The 23,868-nt window shown below is 40.5% G+C and overlaps 1 protein-coding gene across 2 annotated transcripts in view; it reads right to left on the bottom strand.

Moving 5' to 3' along the window:
- Positions 1-23,868, bottom strand: part of bbs9 (Bardet-Biedl syndrome 9) — a 177,113-nt gene that overhangs the window by 48,405 nt on the left and 104,840 nt on the right. For both annotated transcript variants that reach the window (XM_063484759.1, XM_063484758.1), the window contains one exon: positions 17,120-17,230. In XM_063484759.1, the coding sequence (XP_063340829.1) occupies positions 17,120-17,230 (111 nt within the window). The remainder of the gene's footprint in view (positions 1-17,119; positions 17,231-23,868) is intronic.

The raw sequence follows: 23,868 nt of genomic DNA on the forward strand, positions 1-23,868 counted from the left end.
TTTGCTTATCGTGAACTTTCTTTCAGGAAGAAGAAAATGAAAGTGCCAGAATTATGGCAACATGCATTTATAGTTCTTCCATGAACAATCTATTTTGATAGTTGTTAAAATTTAAGTTTACCAGGTTGGCCACTATCTTATTCAGACAGTCAAATGTATCACTCTTTTCAAAGAGTATTAAAAATCATGTCCATTTCCTTATTATTAGTTATGGCAGCCGAAACCTGTACAGCAGGAATGACCCAGAATAGCAACCATAAAATGTATTAGATTAACGGTTATATCCCATAACATAGCTGCCATGGCCTTAATGTGAAAAGCAGCAGGGGGTGTGAAGGTCAGTTCCACTAAGCTGGAAGCTTCACTTCCTACAGCAGTCTCCCAGAGGAAGCGTGTTCATTCCTTCTGGAAGGTTCCCCCAGGAGCCAGAGCCTGAATGGACACTACCGCAAAAACACAGCCTCCTTACCACATGTTACATGACCTGAGGGGAAACACACATATACACATCTGGGTTTCCACCTCTGAAAGACCGTCTGGTTTGTTGATGGCTATCATAGCCAGAATAGTTCCTGCCCCTCCTTTTCTCCCTATTTCTCTCTCCAAACCTCTTCCCAAAATCTATTTCCTCTTTGTTCCCTCCCTCCTTCTCTCCCACTCTCTGTTAGCCATAATTTACAGAAACTTATCAACACGCCTTTGATTAATTAGATTGCTTTGATGAAACTCCCTATTGCGTCATACCAGCTTAATAAGAGTTGATATATTTTTCCCAAAGTGGCTGTTTTTCCCATTCAAGAATTCCCTCTTTCTCCTTATTGAAACCAGAGAAACTCAAAAAATTTGATGCTGGTTTGTTGATAGATGAAATCTTTGGAGATGCCAAAACATGTGTGTTTTGAACACATTATGACTATATAACTATGAATCAAAAGTTACTCGATATCGCACATTAATTGGTTAATCTTTTTTTATGGTTAAGCCATAAAAAGTCTATCAGACTTCACTGTTTAACCTAAAGTAGAAGGAAAGCTAATAAATCATTAAGGTGTATGACAGAATGTATCCTATTTTAAAAGAACAGAAGAAAAATAAATAAATTACGATAATTTGTTAAGTTTCCATGAAAAGTCTGCTTCTATAATCGTCAGAATTTATGTTTGGATGCTTGGCCAATATAGCTCTTGTGCTTAAAGAAAAATCAGGCAATTACTCAACTTGCCATTAAATCAAGATTTCCCGTTTCAAAATTTCCTCAATATTGCACATTAATTGCTTGTAATTAGTAACTAGTAATTAATTATCAGTAATTAGTAATGTGGAAGGGAACCTACTAAAACTGTGTATCACAGAATATATCCTATTTTGAATGAAAACACCATAATGCTTTTAACCAACTTAAAATAAATACAACATGTAAGTCTCATACATTTTTCAATGTTTATATCAGTGTGATACCAATGATTTTGTATCTGTTGGCAATGTATTTAAACCTATTTCCTTTGGCCTAAAATGTGAATAGAGTAGTACATGTAATTAATGTGTTATCATGAGCTGATGAAGACCCAGCGAACTTTAAACCAGTCGGTCAAGTTTTTATTGTTTGACAGTTCCACATTTTATTAATACGTATTACTGTATCAGTAGGCTGTGATGAGAAATGAGAAATGCCAGGAGACATTTTTTTTCCCATCTAAATGAGCAGCACAAGATTTATTACTGCATGCGAAACTAATTGAGCTGGTCCTTGTCATCATCTTAGCAGAGCCCCCCCCCCCCCCAAAAAAAAAAAACAAAAAAAAAAACAAACACAACCAAAAAAAGGTAACTGGTTCATTAACATGTCTGGTTTTCCCACAAGCTTCAAGACACTCTCCAGAATCCTGCTTTTACAGAACTTTATCACCATCTCCAAGACAAATAACACTGAATGAGCTATCCCAACACAAGGTCAATGACAGGACTTAATGGCTATTAAAAGGCTTAAAACTCTTGAACTTTCCATTACAGGGTGCCACAAGGCCATATCCATTAGTCCAACCTGGTACCCGACCAAACAACAAATATTTGGAACAGCGTCCTCATTTATATCTGCGAGCATTAGCTTCTGACCAAGAATAGCATATCAGATAAAGCTGCTGCAGAGACATTAGTGGAACATTACATACACATTAAACAGCCAAGCATCTCATCAGTGCTCCGTCAACACAACCGGAGCCAACAAATAGCTCATGAGATGGTCTGATAGCCATGCGGTGGGGATTTTGTTGGCATGCGTAAGCTTAGGAGTTACAGTATAAGAGCAAATGTTGCTACCTAAAAATGTTGTTGACAAGTTACAAGCCTGGAGATTAAAAGGAGACAAGAGGCCAGAGCGATGATGGGATGACCTTTCTTTCCTGTGCAGTTAGGATCAAAGAGGGGAGTCTCTGTTCCTTCTGCAGTTGCTTCTTATCTCTGACAGTGACCTCAGATATGCTTTCACTTTTTTCATAAATAAACCCTCATTTTTGGTGAGGAAACTAAATTAACATATTTGGAAATATTTTCTCTTAATTCTCTGGCTTTTTTAAATAACCTGAGAAACATTTTGCCTAAAACGAAACGCTTGTAGCCTTTTGATGGGTATTTTGATGACGGATGGTTTTCATACTTTGGTTTAAATTTGACCCTTGGAAAAATAAATTTAAGAATAGTTTTAAATATAGTTTTACTTTTTAAAAGGTGTTACCAAATTACATTTGGTGTAAGTGTTGCAATAACTTAAAACAACAAACACTGAACAGGGATGTAAGATCTGCAGAAAGTAGGAAACAAGTTCAAGATGTTAAAAACAGGAAATCAAGAAAATGTATGAGTTTTTGTTGGGAAAGAGAGAATCTACAAAATCCTATCCATTTTTGTCCAATAACCTTTTGTCTTAGCTGAATGTAGGGACACCTGAAAAAGATATGAAAGATACAGATGGTTGTTTTGCATCTTTATCTCAGTTGATGATGCCATAGATTTAAAAAGACAAAAAAGTGCATGTCTGAAGGTAGTCTGAAGTGCCAGCTCACACTTAACAAACTGACATTAGGGAACTCTGAGGTTCAAATCCGAGTTGGATATGAGGGACTTACACTATAGTTCCAGGAACTGACAACTGCAGAAGATTTGACTTTAAATTGGTTGACAAACATTTGGATGTGTAGAGCTCATGAACAACACCAAGCTGGACTGGAGGAGAACACACGTGATGATTTGGAATAAGGGAAGAAAGCAGTTTTATTTTGAGAACACCCATTTGACATGTTTGACTTCGGGGACACGCGTTTAAAACCCAACTGTAATTTAGTGAACACGCCACACTAATTTAAATGCCATGTAACCCCCGATTAGGCAAAAATATAAACTCTTGTGGCACTCCAACGTGCCTCTAAATCTAAAAACACAGAAGGGGATTTTTTTTTCTTCCTGCAAATTACCAGAACAAATCCACAGCTGAATTATTATCACTGGTTTGCATGCAAATCGTAAATGTTTTCATCTTTTAAGTCATGGTGAATTTGGCTGACAGGTCACAGGTCCGGCCAGTTTGCTGTGTTACTGGTTGTGCTGGCAGGAATAGGAACACTGCTAACCTCAATTTGCATTATGGGATGACACGAAACAAGTGTAAGAAGAACTGCAGTGAATCTGCTGCAGGTTTTATGCACAAATACATAGTCGCTCATGTGCACAAACACAAATAGACATTCGCACACATTCCACAATGTCTCGCTCTTTCCATTTTTGAGAGAGAAGATAATGGAGGCCTAAACAAATCATTCTACACTGTCAAATATTCAGATTTTGTAGTTCTTTGCAGTAACTTTACTACTGTTATTACTCGGCTTGTTATATTGCTATATATTGTTAAAATGGGCTTTGGTGTAGTCCGTCAGTTCATCCACTAAATCGATCCAAATTAGCTGGCCTCCTCTTCCAGTTTGGATTCGGGAGACAGACACTATCTCTACTTTTAAGATTAGGCTGTGCGCTTGTTCGTCTGTGTCTATATGTCAGGTTGGGTCTTAGACTCCACCTCTCTGGGAACATCTCAGGCTCTCCGAGGCATGGAGGCCTATCTCCCCTCACCACACTCCCTGCCGGTGGGCTGATGCCCTCAGACGTTGGTGTGTTGGTGGTTCTTGGTGTCTGGGGCTGGGCGCTCATGTATGTACTGACTCACTCCTGGTGGCCGATTGGCGGGGCCTGGCGCCTGTGGCCCGGCTGGGCCCCTTCCGGGAGGTGGGGTGCCCTCAGGCCTCTGGGCCTGAGGCTCGGTCCTGAGGCACAGCTGGCTGCCGGCAGAGCCCGCGGGCACGTCACTGCAACCCCCTCTGGCCTCTGCTCTGTGGCTGCTGGGTGACCTCTCGTTTGGGGCTCTCCTCAGCTCTTCCCAGGAGGGTGGCATGGTTGCCCCTGTGGTGGTCCTCCTTGGGTCCTCGTACTCTGGGGCCTCTGGATGTCTGGGGCCTGGATCTCCTCCATACCTGCTTCATGCCCTGGGGGACGGGGCTATGGCTCCCCACACTCCCTAGCAGATCGTTACATGGAGAAACCTTTTGAATACAAGCATGCTGATCCACACAGGTGTACACACGGGTGTTCACAGACACAAACTACCCTTTTCTTGGCTGCTACCTCAAAGCACATTGTGTGCTGTCGATCTTGCGTGCTGCACAATAACATGTAATATTTAGTATCTACTGTTATCTACTGTTAGCTAGTTTATTGTGATGGCGTTGTATTTATTATGTTGCTCTTTTCTGTTTGTTTTCTCTTCTGTTTTTTTTTATCTCCATACAGGTGATTCAGGTGTTTTGTTTGCTTTTCTTTTTTTTCTCTTCCCCCCTTTCTCACCATCTCTTCTCCCCTCTATTTTTCTTTCTCTTTCTCTCTCTTTCTTTCATTCTTTCTCCCTGTCCTATCCCCCAGTCATGTCTGTTCCATCTGTAACAACTGAAAATCAAATCAAATAAATACATAATTATAATAAAGGTCAATCAAATGGACCAATATGGCAAGGCCATGATGATCCACTTGGTAAAGTAAATCCGCTTGGCATCTTTCTTGGCCTTCAGACAACAATTCTGATGGCTAAAGATCCAAACGGGACAGGCAAAAAAAGAAAAAAGAAAAAAGATTAGGCTTAAAACTTTCCTTTTTGCTAAAGCATATACTTAGGGCTGGATCAGGTGACCCTGAATCCTCCCTTAGTTATGCTGCAATAGACGTAGGCTGCCGGGGGACTCCCATGATGCATTGAGTTTTTCCTTTCCAGTCACCTTTCTCACTCACTATGTGTTAATAGACCTCTCTGCATTGAATCATACCTGTTATTAATCTCTGTCTCTCTTCCACACTATGTCTTTATCCTGTTTTCCTTCTCTCACCCCAATCGGTCGCAGCAGATGGCCGCCCCTCCCTGAGCCTGGTTCTGCCGGAGGTTTCTTCCTGTTAAAAGGGAGTTTTTCCTTCCCATTGTCACCAAAGTGCTTGCTCATAGGGGTCATATGATTGTTGGGTTTTTCTCTGTATCTATTATTGTAGGATCTACTGTACAATATAAATTGCCTTAAGGCGACTGTTGTTGTGATTTGGCGCTATATAAATAAAATTGAATTGAATTGAAAAATTGATTGGCTGCTCCTTGGAAACAGAAGTTTTGAACAGTAGGTGGTTGATAGTGGCTGTGCTTACAGACAACAAAAAGACCCCAAACATTCATGTTAAAAACAAGTAATCACCACTGTAACAATATATAAAATTTCCCAATCTAATTTTACTTATTTATGTGGCACATTTAAAACAACAAAGCTGACCAAAGCACTCTACACATAAAAGGAGGGTTATATAATAAAATATCAGATGCACTATACACACATGGACACACACATATCAATAAATATATCTAACGGACTAAAAAAAACAAACAAGTATTTAAGTAAGTGTCTCCAACTCTTACTTTGGGTTGAAAGCCAAGAATAAAAATTAGTTTTAAGGTGTATTTTTAATAATGTGCAAGGTGGCCACTCATGCTAACTGTCACGGACCTCACCCAGCATTTTGAGTTTTGTGATGTTTTGAGTTTTTTGTGAAATAATGATTTTTTCCTTTGGATTTTGAGACGTAGTTCATGTTCTAGCTCGGCATCCAGTCCTTTCAGTATAATGTTGGCTTGTGCTTCAGTCTGTGTTCCTCATTAGGTTATGTAATCTTTAGTTATCATCTTTTGTGATCCCCTTCTGTCTCTCCAGTCAGTCATGTTTCCATGTTTATGTATCTCCTGTAACTGTGTCAAGTTCTTAGTCCTGGGGCCCGTTCTTCGTACCTCGCTAAGTAAGTTAGCCGGATTTGAATGTTGACGATTTCGCGTGATCTTGGATCGTTCGGTTCTCCGAAGCTCATCTGGGACTTGCTGTCATAGCAACAGATCCGTAAGCGTAAACCTGCTTGGGAGCAGGTTTACTTTATGTAAACAGGATTAGATCGCGGCCACTCAGGTATGTCCGCTGCAGTTATATGAAAGCAACAGCGATATTTCGCCACTGTTTTACCATAAATAAATATTATCAATGTAACTAAATATAATGCAGCATTTGATGCTCTTATTGATTTCATACAAATACATACAGGTCATTTCCGAAAAAAAGGGAAATGTACTATTAATCATTCTATTACATGTATTTGATTATTTCAGATGTAATTCATATTTTAGAGTAGTAATAGTAAATTACTTCGTGTAATCAAGATGAGAGACCACGGCTATAAAAGCGAAGGTGGATTTGGGAAGTCTGTCGCAGCCATGTCCTGTCCGTTTGTACGCGAGCAACCCATTGCCGAAGGTGCAAGATTGATAAGGAGAGTTCTCAGAATTCAGCGTATATTGCGGGATAGACAGGATCCTTTAGCTCAGCGCGACAGTGTGCTCATAGAGAGATATCAATTTTCCCGTGAGGGTATTATTTACTTAACCAACTTGTTGGATCCCTATGTTAAGAGTTCCACTCACCGTAGTCGGGCATTAACAACTGCACAAACTGTGTGCATTGCCTTGCGTTTCTTTGCGAGTGGCACGTTTCAGGAACAGGTAAAAGTGATGGAGTGTTATGTGAAACTACACACAAAAAACACACAATGCCAATAAATTACACAGTACAAAAAGCATTTTAATTAAGGCAACAACCAAATATTTTACATTGTACAAATAGAATTATGAGCTCATTTACCAGTTATGAAGGTGCTGCTGCTACTGCACCCCGGCTGCTGGTCTAAGGAAGAGCTGCCCCCAGGGATGCCCTCCACAATGGGTCTGGTGGCATCCAACCCTAGGGCCAGCTCCTCTGCCGGGGTGTGACGAGGGGGTGCAGGACCACCACCTGTCTTTATTTGCTCTGCCCTTTTCTTGGTTGCTGTTATAAACAAACAAACAGATTATTTCAGGGTCTCTTTTCAAGAGACTAAAAGCAATATAAGTGATAGATATTACCATTCTGTAGAATATTCTTATATTTCACTTTTACTTGTTCCCATGTTCTAGTGGGTCCTGTTGTGGCTCTAATGTGAAAGAGGATAATGTAATATAATATAATATGATATAATATAATATGGTATCATGTAATATGATATAATAGATTACTTACGAGTTTAATTTGTCAGCAACTTTCTGCCAGCCCTCTCGCCTTGCTTTTGCAGCCTTTGCAGTGTTCCCTTGCGTTTTAATTAAACTCTGAAACTCCTGAAATCCTTCAATCAAGAGTTCTTGCTCTTCTGCCGTAAAATACTGAGCGCGCTCCTTCGACATCTTCGCCGACCAATCACAGGGTTGCCGATCAATGTTTCTACTATCGATGCGTAGCCCCTTTTAAGCCACCCAGTGATCTCACATTACTTCATCCAGCTATACTAATCGTCAACAACAGGTGTGTTCGGAGAACCGGATTAGCGAGCTCAAAGTTAGCGCGATGATTTGATCTTGGATGTGTCATTTGATCTTGGATGTAGTAAGCGAGGTACGAAGAACGGACCCCTGGTCTTTGTTTGTTATTTTCTGTTTTATTCCCTCATCCCGTGTGTTGTGTTTACCTCTGCTCTTTTTAGTCAGATTCCAGTCAGCTGTGTTCCCTGGTGTTTTCCATCTCCTGTAATTACCTAGTGTGTGTAGTGTGTATATATTGTCTCAGGCTTCCCTTGCCCTTTGACGTGTATTCTCTCTCTAGACTGTCTGCTTTTTGTTTCGTGTGTTCCTAGTTAGATTCCTTAAGTTTGTTCATTCATTCCTGGCTTTTGTCATGTTCCCTTTGTAAGCTTTAGCAATAAAGTGTTTTTTGAGTTTTACTTGGTACTTTTGGAGTCCTTTGTTTGGGTCTTAACCTGCTTCCCCCACAGTCACCTTGTCACTAACATCAGAGGCAAACTCACTATACAGTTTCTGTGGCTGAAAAGCTGATCTCCCCATGTTCTTAAGTCCAGTCTTTAGGACATGGAGGAGTAACTGGTCAGCAGACCTCAGTGATCTCAAAGAGGCATAAGATGTTAAGAGATCAGTAAGACATTTTGGTGCCAACCCACTAAAGAATTTAAAAACATAACATGAAATCTTAAAAATCAAAAATGGAAAGTCAAGCAAGACATTTTACATTTGGATAATCTGCTCTCATGTAACTAATTTATTAATCTATACACATATACAAAGAGTAAATCAGACTGCAAGGAGGATGATTAATGTGCTATCATAGCGTCAGTCACCAGTGGCAATAATTAACAAGCTCATAAAGTTGTAACTTTATAAAACATGTCCTCCCCAAGCAATATGCATTTCCTTACATACAGATTAGACGTTTTAACTTGAGTAATGACCACACCCATTTTTACAGACCATAAACACCATTAAACATTTACACTGACACATACTTCATCTCCACATACACATCCAACATTCAAGGCTAGAGCCACCAGCCACATATTTTACTTTCCATCTGTAAGGACACTTAACATTAACCTGTGTGTGTGTGTGTGTGTGTGGGTGTGTGTGTGTGTGTGTGTATGGAGGGCCAAACAAGGGCTCATTTTCTGTCTGTGTTTTTATTCATGGGGGGTGAGCTGGGAATCCAGACCTCTATCTGTCACACCCATCAACAACTGTGAACACGTCTACAACAGAAATCCTTGGGTCAGAAACTCTGGCCACAGCCCCAGAGAATCCTGTTCAGGATGAGGAAACCTGCCTGCTGAGAGTGATGTGTGCATGTGTGTGCAGCTTCTGGATGTGAGTAGCAGCCACCCTGTGTGACAGTAAGTTGATAGCTCTGTTCACCGTGCTTCTGTAGTCTGACAGACAGATTGACACAGCAGGACTGTGTATTTCAGCCATGTTAGTACAAGTTTCCTCTGGTTTCTTAACACTGATTCTCACTGAGCCACTACAAGTTTCATTACCTGTGTGGCGTCACTCTGTCGCTGACAACACAACTTACTTGGGAAGGAAGCTGCAATGGATGGGTATGCTTGCGTAGATTTATTCATCTGTCTGCATGTAAATTCGGTGGAAGTAATATCATATGTTGTGTGAATCATATACAAGACCTGAAACCAGCTTGAAACTATTCAAAATTTAATTCCTAAATATATACACCTACAGACTCAAAGCTGCTGATGAGCAAACTGTAATTCTACTCATTTTTTGCTTATAGTTTCAATCACTTTCCAAAGTTCATGGCCATGAGTGATAGTAGGAAGACTAACCAGTAAATCATCAACTTTGACCAAAAGTCTGTTTCAGCTACAGTCAAAGCTGCACTACCCTTAACCTGCCCCTGATTTCTCTCTTTGCCTCAACAGATAGTTACAATTATTTAGAGGTGCCAGTTCTTATCCCCACCACTTTTCATTTTACTGCAACCCACCCCAGCATAAGCTGGAGGTCACCACTCAAATGAAGTGGATCACATCATCCACAAAAAGAAAAGACAGAATATTGAGTCTGCCAAACCTTCCATCCTTTGGCTATACCTAGAAATTCAGGTGACAAAGAGCAGCCCTGAGAGAATCCAGAAAACACAGACTTATTGTTGGTAATGACAGCCATGCTCTCACTATGGTTTTACAAGGTATGAATAACCTGTAAGAAGTCCGACACCTTAAAAGTCTGGAAGCACCGACCACAGAACACCCTGAGAGACAAGGTCATACGGTCTCTCAGAATCAACAACGAACAAGTCTACTGCTTGGGCAAACTCTGACTGCCTCAAGAATCCCGAGGAGGTTGATGCTTGTCTGATCTGTGTGGTGGTCCAGTGTTACACAAACAGGATGTGAATCAGCAGAACTGAGGAGATCTCAGTATAATATATTATACAATAGAGTACAGTACCTCAGCATACAATATCAGAAAGTATTCTTGTCGGTGATTAACTACGCCCCCATGTGAATTAAGCAGCACTTTAGCCTGACTGCATCATGTGGGCAGAACATCCCTTCCCTCTCCTTAGCCACCTGACAACTTGCCTGAATCGCTTTGAGGATGACCAAAAGTCTGGTTTCAGCTACTGCCAAAGCTGCACTACCTTTAACCTGCCCCTACCTGTTGGCCACCACAAAGTCCCACAACCTAACTAAGCACAGGAGGATTATTTCCTCAGCCTCTTCATGGCTGACTTGACATCTGGTGTCCAACATCTATTTCAGGGGTTAGCAACAAACAGCACCTTGCAGCGACCTCGGCGATGAAGGTATGGAGCATGGCCCACTCGGTGTGTGAATACAAGAACACTATGTGCCAAAAAACTAAAGACTCACATAGTCGTGTGGATTACAAGCTTATCTGTTCCAAATCATCACATAAAAGAGCTTCAAAACGTCTCTGAATTGAACATTACTTGTTTTCCTGTCAGCACATGTTGCTGATGAGCCAAGCAATGAAATGTTGACTAAAATATTGAGCTGCTCAGCTGCAAAGTACAAAGAAAAGCATTTGCTGTCTTTGATGTGTGCATTGTTTTGTTTATTTTTGAATTACTGATTTATTAGACACATTTTCACAGTTCTTTGGATGATGTGAACACAGGGAAAAGCTAATTGTGTTTACTTACTAGGATGTCTTGTTTGAAACAGGGTACCTTTCATTGGGAGTTTTACATGACTGATAACCTCATGGCTGACTCATCCGCTTGTCTCATCTGTAGGGGTTTTCACAAATGCAATGTAGACATTATTAGGAATACAAATGTCTAAATCGGCAGGATGAGAAAATTATAATGAACTCTATCTTGCAGCTCCCTCGTGTAATGACCGACTGGATTCAAACTCAGCACAAATTCACACAGTGAGTGGGAGTAAAGTGTCCTATAGTGGGAATCCATCTAAGATGGAAAATCCCTTGTTGTGCTCTACATGTGAGAAAGGGCAACAAGATTTGGATTTTGTCCAGACCTCATGTGTGAATGCAGATTTTCTTTCCACTCGTTTTTGTTTCTTTCTAACTGTTACAAAGAGTCAATAATGTGCAACAGCCTTTATTTGGATTCAGGGCATAATCGACAAACCTTTTCAAGCTAATACAGAAAGTACGTTCAAAGGGGTGAAAGTAAATAGGTAATGCAAACTGCCAGATGCACAAGCAATACTGACATGCCAGAATGACCTTTATCGATAACCAATAGAGCACGCTAATGATTGTGGGAGTTAATGGCTGATGTTTGATGGCAGTATACACATCCAGGATTTCTGAAGATCTGAGTAAAAAAGGTCAAGGCCCTATTATGGTTGCTAATTGCTGCTGCTAATAACATAAATCTATAATGGTGTGGCTAAAGAAGATCAATGACCACAGACTGACACTGTACCTAATGAATCCTCTACTGACTCAAGGACAGAAATTAGGTAAGAGACCGAACTCACAGTTAGGGCTGAGTTCAAGTCCAATCTTCTCTTCTAATAAAGAAAGATATGTATAAATGCATGTGTGTAATGTCTTGTGTGTTCACACAATCTGTATATAGCTTCCTAGTTGGTTGTATGTGCCTACATGTTGTCATTTGTGTATGTGTGCGTGTGCGTGTGTGTGTGTGTGTGTGTGTGTGTGTGTGTGTATGTCCTTGCTCTGGATCATGTCTGTGATCCCAGGTGGGCTTTAGGGGTGGAGCAGCAGAGCAACAACAAAAAAAGATGCAGCACCAGGAAAGAGAAGAAGGTAGACACTCTCTCTTTCATCTCTCTTTCATCCCACCTTTTCAAGGAAAGGAAAGAGAGTTTATTCCACTGTTCTCTCACCCTCTCTCTCCTCCTCTGTCCTGCTCTCAGATGCCTTTTGATGCCTTTCAAGTCAACCAAATGTGCTTTCCGGCTGCCATGCACTCTAACAGAAAGGTCTGTGTGTAGTGTGGGGTTTGGCACAGTGCCTAATTACTTTTAAGTCATAGACAGGTAGGCGGAAGACAGAGGTAGTTGTGTGTGTCTTTGTCTGCATCATGTGGGCTTTAAGCTGAGTTGTTCTCTACCACCCTGCTTTTTAGTTTTATGGGAGTTACGAGCTAGCCTTTCTACCCAAAGGCAGTTTTGGCATTTTGCCACCATAAGACAAAAATACTACTGTATGTGTTGGGCCAGACATAAACCATTGACAGAAGATCACCAATGTACTGGCATGATATGTAATAAGCAGATTGTGTCTGATACCACAGACACAGTATTTACTCCAGGTCAGTCACCAGGTAATGGGAAATTTAGAATAGAATAGAACAGAATAGAATAGAACAGAATACAATACAATACAATAGTCCTTGAATAGTTGGTGCTCCACACCAACTGTGTCAGAATAAAATATAGATAGTAGACAGCAGAAATAAATAGGTAGTGCAAAGAAAAGACTTGGTCTGACTAGAGTATGTGTGAGTGACCTGAGTGATGAGGGTAACTCAGACCATGGCTCAGATTGGTGAGGTTGGTGGGCATGGGTGGGGTGTGGGGGGATAGTGTTTATTGACGGTCAGAAAGGCCCAGGGAAAGAAGCTGTTTGACAGGTGGAGGTGTGGAACCTGACTAGCCTGAGGCACCGACCGGGTCAAACAGATGGTGAGCGGGGGTGCAGGGGGTCACCTGCGATGGCCCTGGTTTTCCTGAGACAGGAGGATCTGGCGATAGTCTCCAGGGGTGGCAGAGGGCAGTGAATGACCTTTTTTGGCGGTGTTAATTACCCTCTGCGCCGCCTTCGTGTTTCAGTTATGGCTCCTGCGTATCAACCAACCAGGCAGTAGAAGAGCACGCTCTCCACTGAGGAGCGGTAGAAGGCCAGCTGGAGCTTCTGGTCCAGGTTATTCTTCCTCAGGACATGGAGGAAGTGCAACCGCTGCTGGGCCTTCTTTACCAGGGCATTGCTGTTGTGGGTCCAGGTAAGATCTGCCCAGAAACGAAGGTTGAGACAGATTCTACCCATTCTCCATTTATAATGAGAGGGGACTGGAACTGTCTGAGTCTCCTGAAGTCTATTATGAGTTCTTTTGTTTTAAGGAGGCTCAGCTTCAGGTTATTTTCTGAGCACTAGTGGCTATGACAAATAAACTGATTTATCTGCTTTTGCACAAGGCAGTACTGAAAGATTAATGGTCATTGGTAAAGTTCATATTTGGGTAAAAAAAAAAGAAACCTTATGTTTATTTGTGCCATGTGTTTGTTTTCAACATCATCTTATTTATACGAGCTGACAGAAACAAAGGTCACTGACTCAACACAAAACAAGGATGTGAAGAATAAACACTCAAAACCTCATGTAGGCTTGTGCATGAAGCATAAAAAAATAATCTTGTAACGACTTAAGCATGATGCTAACAAAATTAGTTTTTGTGGTGGCACAGTGAATTGTTATAGTGAATTGCAGGCAGTGTTTTCCCGAGTTAAGCCTTTAAACATGGAAACATCCTCTATGCTGAAATGTCCTTGAGCAACACCAACATGCTGCAGAGACTTTCACTACAAAGTTTAATAAACAATCACATTATTATGTGAAAGGGCTTTACAAGCCACTGCTGTTTCTTATTTTCTCCCTCTGTCTTTCTGTCTGATCAGGAGGAGGAGGAGTGGCAGCTACAGGACAAGTCTGGACATGATGGAACCCCCCCCCCCCCTTTCCCCTTCCTCTCTTCCCCAAATCATTTCCCTCATTCCCTTCGTCCCTCCTTCCTCTTCTCAATTTAAGCGCAAACCACAGACTTGCTGTGGAGGTTTCCATGACAAACATTACTAATTGGGGATCATTTTCATTTTGCTTTTTTCAATCATGTCTGGCAAAAGTGACGTGTGTGTGTGTGTGTGTGTGTGTCTGTGTGTGTGTGTGTGTGTGTGTGTGTGTGTGTGTGTGTGTGCGTGCGTGTGTGTGTGTGAGAGAGAGAGAGAGAGAGAGGGAGAAAGAGAGAAAGCCACAGAAGGGAAGCACTGTTAAGTCTCTGTTTTGATATAAAACCTCTGGCTCATCAGACAGACAATAATGGAGCTCAAATAATTGCACACTGAATTATGGCTATGGCAGTTAACAGTGTGTTTGCATTGAGCTCAGTGCAGCTAATAAATGCAATATTACAAGTGCTATGCTGCTTTCAGAAAATGAGCAGTTGTTCCGGAGCAGCAGGTTGGCGGCAGCAGGGTGCATCGCCACTGCAAGTGACCTCTGATCCTGCTGGGCTCCACACACAGCTGGTAACTGTGGGTTGTTGCTTACAGTCATAAAATCTCACATCAGTATTTCCTAATTCATTTACTCACAGTTGCCCACTGGCTCATTGAAATGCAATATAGTAATTCAATATACTGATACTTACAGATATCACATTTGTGAAATAGAGAGCACTTTTATCAGACAGGTTCACACAACCTGTTGGTCCAGGTTGAGGACAGGAGAGAACACAGACATTTTCTAGTCTAATTTAGTGCCTATATTCTTTTAGCTGGCACATTTCAAAGACATCAAAGCTGGTTTGGTTTAAGCATGTAACCACAATTAATGAAAAAAGCAGATCCCAAGTATTTCTTTAAAATACAATGAGATTTTATGTCACATGCATATTTTGGTGAGGTTTGAGGGGTTACATAAATAAAGTAATTAAACAAACCTTCATTGAGGAAAGAGTGCATTCATGATGGGAAAGAAATATTTAGAGGAAATATAAATGATCTGCTTAAGTCATTTATTAAAGAGACAATGCCAAGCATTCCTAGGCTGCAGTTTACCAAAGTGTTTTTTTTCTTTAAGTCACATCATTTTAAAATTAATGCAACTGTTGGAGGGCAGTTTTTTTGTCGTTGTAATTTTTGCAATTAGTAAGGTGAAATTCTTAAAGTCTCTAAACAAAAATACATGTTTATTTGTAATATTTATATATTTCTTGATTGTAATTCCTTTATGGTAGACTTCAATTTTCAAGACTTAAAAAGTGCCGAAACACATTTAAGAACAAAGGCATATTATACCCTCAACATCTACCCCCTTGTGTGCCTGAAAGCCATATATCTAAGCTCAGAGAGCACAGACTTCTGACAAACATGCTGACTGTGCGTGTGCGTGTTAGCGTGCGTGAGTGTGTATAGCTGTACTGTATGTATATGTGTTGGTATCTAATGATCCCTGTGTCGCCTTCTCGGTGTCTCCCACACCTCCCCTTCTCATTAGCGGTGACGCCTTAGTGGATTAACCGCACGCGTGCACACGTACGTGCACAGTAACACACACGTCCACCCCAACCACTAACGAAAGTAGAGCTCATCAAAGAGAATCTATCCACCCTGGTTTAGGAAAGACAAACTGTCATAAAACTCGGATTTGTACTCAATGCAAACCAGAAGCCCCTTTCTGGCAGGAGGCTGGGTATGTGGGTCCATGTGTGTGTATATGTCTGTGTGACAAAGGCAGGAGCTCGGAAACAATATGTATTTATTGTTTTTGTGTTAAGGCCAGTGTCTTTCTGTGTGGGTTCAAATGATGTGTTATATCATCTCAGATAAAACTAATTTGGTAAGTAATTGAGAGAGGAAAAAAAGCAGAGAGGAAAGGAAACAGGAAAAAAACTTGAATGAAAAGAAATAAAAGGATGATGAATCGCAGGAAGAGAATGAAAGCAGGACTCACTTGATTAGAACAATAAATATAGTCACAATACACAGCTCTACTCAAGACCACATATCTTCCCTTCTAATCAGATATTTCCTGTGCAGGCTCATAGATAGAAGAACAGACTCAGAGCAGAGCCAGAAGGATGGAAACATAAAGAAAGTGAGAACTTAATACAACCAACACCCAGCACAAAATGAGAGTAAAGTCCTGGTAACTGTAAACCAGATGGACAAGATCTAACATCTCCTGTCATAATGTGTGTGTGTGTGTGTGTGGGGGGGGGGGGGGGGGGGGGGGGGGGGGGGCACACCCACTGAGGTGTCCGTCATCCTGATTGAAAGAGACACTCCAGACTTTTGTTTTATAACCAGGATCAAAACCTTACCTGCCAGTCTGGTGGAACTGTCCTCTAGTACATTTTCAGTTTAAACCTGTCTGATTCAACAAACATAAATCCACTGCCTGCTGTAAGCAATTCAGCAATGGAAGAAGGCCAGCCAGGATTTAGCTGTTAGCATTAATCTAAAACTTTGCCCATACTGTAAGTCACACCAACAAAACTGTGCGAGACAGGTTTAAACAGAAACAATCAACAAACCTAAGGAAGCACAGTTATTTGTGTTGTAGCCGAAGAACCAAATTTGCTGATCTTTTGGCACAGATCAGAATCAAAACCATGCAGATTCTCCAGACCACGAGCCAACGGCAGTCAAAGCGTTACATACAAATAACAGATGAGAAAGCGCATGATGCTGTGAGGAAAACAGAGGTGGATTACAACAGTGTGACAGACAGAGAACAGATATCACTGTCAGGCCTCCGGTTAGGATTCAGTAAAAAACTGGGAGCAATGCAGCGGATGTACTGCTGGGGTGATATGGGCTGCTTGGAAGTGTGACAAGAAGAAGCAGAGCCACGGATGAGTCTAAGAGCTGGAGAATATCCAGCTCCAAATAAAGAGATAAAGGAAGGAAATAGAGTTTGTGATCCTACCTTTCTTGGTTTTCTTAGATGGTTGTTTCTTCTTAATGAACTTGGTCGCCTCCTGTGGAACTTCAATCTCCTCCCCATCACCAGCCAGCTCTGCTATGGGCTCAACACCTCCTGAGTGAAAGATATGAAGGAAAATCATTACAAAAATAAGTTCAACAAGTCTTTTTTTCCTTCTTTTTTTCTTAAAAACACATTGTTATGACACACACGTGTGATGCAGTGTCTCTGAAGATAAAGTTTGCTTTCAGTTTTGATCCTCTGAGCTGCAAAGCCATTGGGTTGCCATAACAACATAAATCTTTGTATCCAAGGAGCAGCACAGTCACAGTCCTGATTAGATTGTCAGTGTATGGAATAACTAGGAATTCCTATAGTCTTATTTCATTACATTCATTATTTAGTACAACATTTACTAATGTGTTCTAAATACAAAGCAGCTAATCCTTCCCTACACATTAAAAGCATAAGTATGTCTGCGTGTTTTTCCCAAACTCCTAACCCTAGACAACATGTTCAAACTTGATGAAATCTAGCCTATATACTGCCTAGGGCACCCAGATCTGTAATATCTATATTGTAATCGATTAAAATATTTACTTCAAATACATTGCAGTTGTTCTGTGTATTTGTATCCACAAACTGCATGATCGAGGGAATGTACTGTCATTTTTATGCACGTAAATCCAACCTAACGTTTGAATGTTCGTGTACATGTGATACATATGTTTTAACCGTTACCAGAGGCTTCAAGCTTAAAGAATTGGCAGATTTGTATTTCCTGTCTGGTGAGCCTTTGCCATTCTACACTAAGTGAGGGTAAAAGACGGTCACAGTTTGCAGAGAGAGATGAATCTTTCCAAAAATTTGCATGTTTTGTCCAATGAACCATCATCGACATAAAACTCTGCAAGTGGTTGCTGCAAACGATGGGTGTGGCTGTTTTTTCAGTCATTTCCATCCATCCTTTTCCGCTTATCAAATTCAGGGTCGCATGGGGGCTGGAGCCCATCCCAGCTGTCTTAGGGCAAGAGACGGGGTACACCCTGGACAGGTCGCCAATCTGTTTTAGAGACAGACAACCATTTGCACTCACATTCACACCTATGGGCAATTTAGAATCACCAGTTAACCTAACCCCACCAATTTAATGTCTTTGGCCTGTAGAAGCCATTTATATGTTACCCAATTAAAGCCCCTATGATTGGTAATAATCCAAGTGTTATAGTGTCTGACCTGTAACAAAATGTTGTACCAAATCACATTTCATAGCAATTGGGTAATAATTAAGCTATTTAGTCTTATGTTTTCTATTTAGATCAACATTTACAAATAACAGAAAAGACATGTATAACAATCAGCGCAAGTAGCTGACTAGACAGGACTCATACCATATTTAAGATGTCACCGTTAGCATTATTGTCCTATAAGTTGAACATTGTTTTTGCATTTTCATTTCTAATGGTTTATAATGATTCCAAATTGTTAATAATGTTATGTAGACCTGCTGCTATGTAGCAGGCAAAAGGTGGACGCAAATGCAGGACAGGAGAGACAGCTTTAATGCTAAACTTTAACAAAATACAGAACAAAGTCTGAATAGAAACAAGGCATCCAAAAACCAGAGGAACACAGCGCTTAAACACACAAAACCATGGGGAATGAGGGAGGACGTGACAAAGAACTGAGACAAACTGAGAGAATAAATACAAGGTGATGAGGGGAAACGGGAGACACCTGGGAGGACAGCTGAAACTAATTGAGAAAACACGCGAAGGCATGTAAAACTAAATACAAAGCATAAGAGACAAAAGACTAACAAAATAAAACGGAAAGCAATTAAACACGAGAAAAAATATGCATACTTGACACAGAAAACACAGGAGGGCAGGAAAACTAAATGTAAGTGCAAATTATAAAAGGAGACTGAACCAGGACTGAGAATAAAATCATGAAGAGAAAGGAGCCAGAATACAAAACTGAAAGTGGCCAGAACTACCAACAAACTAAAAGCAGAAAGACAAACAATTCAAATCTAAATCAAATGTGAACTAAGAAACAAGAGTTATTTAACAATACACTTTCTTGAAAATTTGCATTTGTAAATGTACCAAGTCTGATGCAAGACATCAAAATATTCATGTTTTAATTTTGCATTCTCGTCAACCATGAAGAAAATAAAGCTGAATAAATGAAATGAAAACCTTTTTGCTACAAACATGTAATAGGTATTTGTTTTCCTAATGCAAGTAAAATGTGGCTCAGAGTTTAACTCTAAACAGTTTTTGATATTTCTTCATCCGTCCAATGTGTAAGAATTTTTTTTCAAAATTAACTTTCACTTTTTGACTCTTGCATCGAGATTCTCCTGTTTGTATACATTTGCACCAACATATGTAATATAAACAAAATCTTTCAAGATGTTTCAGAGAAAGGTAAATGTAGCAATGAAATAACAGCATCAAACATAAGGTTTTAAAGTGTGTGTGTGTGTGTGTGTGTGTGTGTGTGTGTGTGTGTGTGTGTGTGTGTATGTGTGTGTGTGTGTGTGTGTGTGTGTGTGTGTGTGTGTGTGTGTGTGTGTGAGAGAACCTGGATGTGTGAGAAGAGTGATTGTGTCTGCGTGACGAAATCCCTGCTAGAATCCCATGGATCAGTGTGGATTTAGGGAGCTCCTGAGGCCGATGAATTGGACGCCTTGTCTCTCTCTGTCCTACCTCACAGTCTCCTCATCAAGCCTCCCCCTCCCTTTCCATCCCTCCCTTTTTGTCTCCTCTTCATCGCTTCTTCATTCCTCTACTCCCCTCTCCGTCTCCTCTTCCTCTTTTCATCCCTGTCGCCTTCTGATCTTTCGTTCTTTCTACTCCTTTACTTCCTTCTGTCATTCTCTGTCCACTCCTCATCCCTTTTTCTTTTCTTCAGTTCTCTTCTTTTTCTGTCTCCTTCCAACTTTGTTTCTCATCCTCCCATATTCTGATCCTCGTTCACTTCCTTCCTTCCTATCATCCTTCCCTCTCTCCCCATTTCTGCGGCTCCCTGAGGAATCTGTCCAGTTTCACGGTACTTTCATTTAATGTGCACGCCACACATTGTTTCTTTGTCTTGTGTGTGTGTTTGTGCATGTATGAGAGCAGAGTGTGCATGTGTGTGTCTGCCATCGCGTCTACCTTAAGGTGTCTGAGAATGTGTGTGTCTCCATCTCCCCCACCGAGTCTACATCTGTGTGAGTATGTGTGAGTGCAGATTATCCTAAGTCCTCTCTAATATTTATCCTGGCCTTTTCTAAAGCCAATCTTGTTCTCTTTGGTGAGAGCACAGCCTGTGGCTTCACATGCACAGAGAGGAGTGCACACACACACACACACACACACTCCCAGTTGTTTGAAATGGGATATGCCTCACTCTTAATTGGGAAGGTGTTTTTCTAAGGCTGTCTTACAATTTCACGGGGAATGTGTGGATCTGTGGGTGTGTGTATGTGTTTTAACCTCATTCTCACATCAACATAAGGTAAGGAAATAGCCCACCTCTGGAGCAACTTACTCTGAAACACACAGACTGTCTCTTACCACTGACCTCCAACACATTCCAGCCTGTCCCTCATTCTGTAAATAGTAGGTATTATACCACCTGGTTAGAGTTGTGACGTTGTGCTCTGTTACAGTTAGTCTATATTTATCTCATTTGATGAGCTATCAGTTTTAGAGAATCTTAAGATTTAGACACTTAAGACTGTGCTTTATATTTTGCACGCAAAGAAGCAATAGAATATAGAATAGATGTGACTGCCTATTTAATCATTGTTTGGATAGGCCACCCACAAACTATAATAACCAGTATATAACTACTACTACTACTACTACTAGTACTAGCAATAGCAGAAAAAGTGTAAGCATGAGTAGTATTAGCAGTATAAATAACAGTTATCATAATCTATACTTCATTCTGAATGGATTCCCGAATGGGAACGGCATGGTCAGCTCTTCTGCCTGTTAAAGACACAATGGAAGCTTCTATTTTCTGTGCTTACACAATAAATATCTATACAACTCCTGAATCTGAAAAAAAAACAAACAAAACAAATATAAGTTTAGCGCTTATTAGGAGGTACAAGAAAAGTTTAGGAGACATAGTTGGGGAAATTGTCTTGGACGTTTGGAAAATGTGTTCAGCCTAAGAGACAATCTGAGCATTTGTGGATCTGTTTGTATATATATGGGAATGGTTTGGGTCACTTAACAACAATTTGAGGACAGCTTGAAGAAAGTTTAAGCCATTTTGTGATGGTTTGAGACATTGTGGGACGGCGTGGGACCATTTGGGCCAGTCTGTGACAGTTTGGGGCTGCTTTAGGACAGTTTTGGAACAGTTTGGGCAGCTTGGTTGAGGGGTTAAGCTGCTTTCAATAGACATTTCTTTCTTGGTTTGCAGTACGGAGACACCAGTGCATTCCTGCTTTATTCTGGGCTGCGGTTTGAAGATGGGGGTGATACTATGCCGCTGTGGTTACCAGCAATTTGGCTGTGGGCTTTTACGTTTCTTCCCCCCGTCAATATACATAATTGTACGCACATATATATATATATAAACGTTCAGTACATTAGACCTGCACATTTCTGCACACACACAGCCTCAAAGTAATATTCTTTTGAAAACACACATCAAAAACCAGGAAGTGTGATTCTTTAAAAAAAATTGTGTGCTTGAATCAGACACCTGGTATCTTTTGTCTAGTCTTCACAGTCTAAACTTACAAACCACATATGAGTACGGCAAAAGCACCTCGAAAAAAAACATTATGAGTTGTTCCCGCTAACAATTTTTTTCCACTGCAATAAAATCACTAAAAACTAAAAACAAATGTAAACAAGCAATTTTAGGCAACGAATATTTAACAGCTCAGGAAAGAATTCTTATAGTTTCCTGCCTAAAAAACATAAAAGTCTAACACTACGTGTGAATTACTAAACAAATTTCAGTAAACGGTTCAATCTCTTCTAAAAATAGAACTCTGCTGTTTTATATATAGCATTGTGGAGGAAAACTCTTCAATTTGAACACCACAGCAAGAGAACAAAGACAGCTGAACAGGAACACACAGAAAACATGACCTACACTTACACACAGTGCATGTAGTTCAATCTCTGTTGTGTCTTCTGACCTTCCACATGCACACACAGACATACATGTGTGTGCACGCTCATGCAAACACAGCCCATCTTTTCCTCTCTCTTTAAGTCTAAAATAGATGCAGGCCCCAAACCACAGCTACCAGTGGAACACTGTGAAAATAACTGCGACACACTTGTGCTATAGGGGTGTGTGTGTGTATAGAGTGCCTGCTTGCTTTAACTGGACTGTGAATATAAGCAATCTCTTCTGAGTTCATTAGGAGAGGAGTATAAAAGAAAGGAAAAAAGTGAGGATGTTAAAATGCTAAATGCTGGAAATAAAACAGGGTTTGATTCATTAGTGGAACATGTGGCATAACGTAAAAAGAGAAAAGAAACAAAAACAGCAGTGTACAACAGAATAAGATAAACAAGAGATCAGCCATTGATTAAAAAAAAGACTAATATACAAGATGAACTGCAGATTCCTCAGTGAAGAAACCACCAGAATAAACAGGACATAGCGCACAGATGGGATTGACGACAATAATGAGTTTTTTGTGGAAAAAAAAATATTGCTCATGCAGTCAAATAACTTATTCATCTTGTCATCTTGTTTAGATAGTGTATGTATGTGTGTGGGTGGGAGCAGGCATCTATATACACACCTCTTTAGCTGAAGGAAGAGCTATGCTGACAGCGCGCTGACTAATGAACCATGTGATAAACAGTCCTGATTTCAGCAGGTGTGTGTATGTGTACAAAGTACAGCTGCTGAAGCTTCAAGTTGGTCCAAATGATGTCATCAGGGTAAGACACAAGGTCACATGATGGAGCGAGAAACATATAGACAACCAGAGATACGGTGGGATACATGTTAGCCAGATAAAACTTAACAGCAGTTGGAATATATTAATGTTCTGAATATGTCCTTTATGTATTGGTATACTGTAACTGTTATATCTGGCTTGCATGTTCTACTATACTACAGGATTTATATCTATACTTCACAGACTACAGTACGCAGAAACCAATAAACCAAAACATACAGTGGAACAAGTCAGATCAATGGTTACAGTAAAACTAGATTAACCTTTTTAAAAAACTGCTGGTTTGTGTTTCTAAACATTGCCGCCTGTGTAAATAGCAACCAGTAATTAGTAACTGGAATACTAGTATTTATAGTGTATATGGGATATGCATCACCAGATTTCTCCGAGCTCCCACTCCACGGGCCCGTTCCACCTCCTGTAATTTTCCAGTAGCTGAAGTGATGTCCAGAACAAGAATTTATTACAAAAGAGATATTTCATTATCCATTGGCCAAATGGGCTCTATTGTCATTACGTGCTCAACTCATTAATACATTTTGCATACTGCAACAAATTTTATTTTTTAAATGAAATCCAAGAAGATTTTATAGTTTGCCTTCAACCAGATTTTGAGCCTTTGACCAACCAGCATGAACCAAACCTGGTCCTCCCTTCTCTATACTTCTGGAAAAGACAAGCAGAGACGATAATGTGCTTAGAAGTGGGTGTGTGTGTATTTTGTTGGGTTTCCCTACCAATGAACTGAGACTTATTGTGCGGTATTTCAGTGTGTATGCGTTTGTGTGTGTTTCTGTGGTCTTGGAGTAAA

This window comes from Pelmatolapia mariae, linkage group LG10_11, assembly GCF_036321145.2.
Source record: "Pelmatolapia mariae isolate MD_Pm_ZW linkage group LG10_11, Pm_UMD_F_2, whole genome shotgun sequence".
Classification (NCBI taxonomy): Eukaryota; Metazoa; Chordata; class Actinopteri; order Cichliformes; family Cichlidae; genus Pelmatolapia; species Pelmatolapia mariae.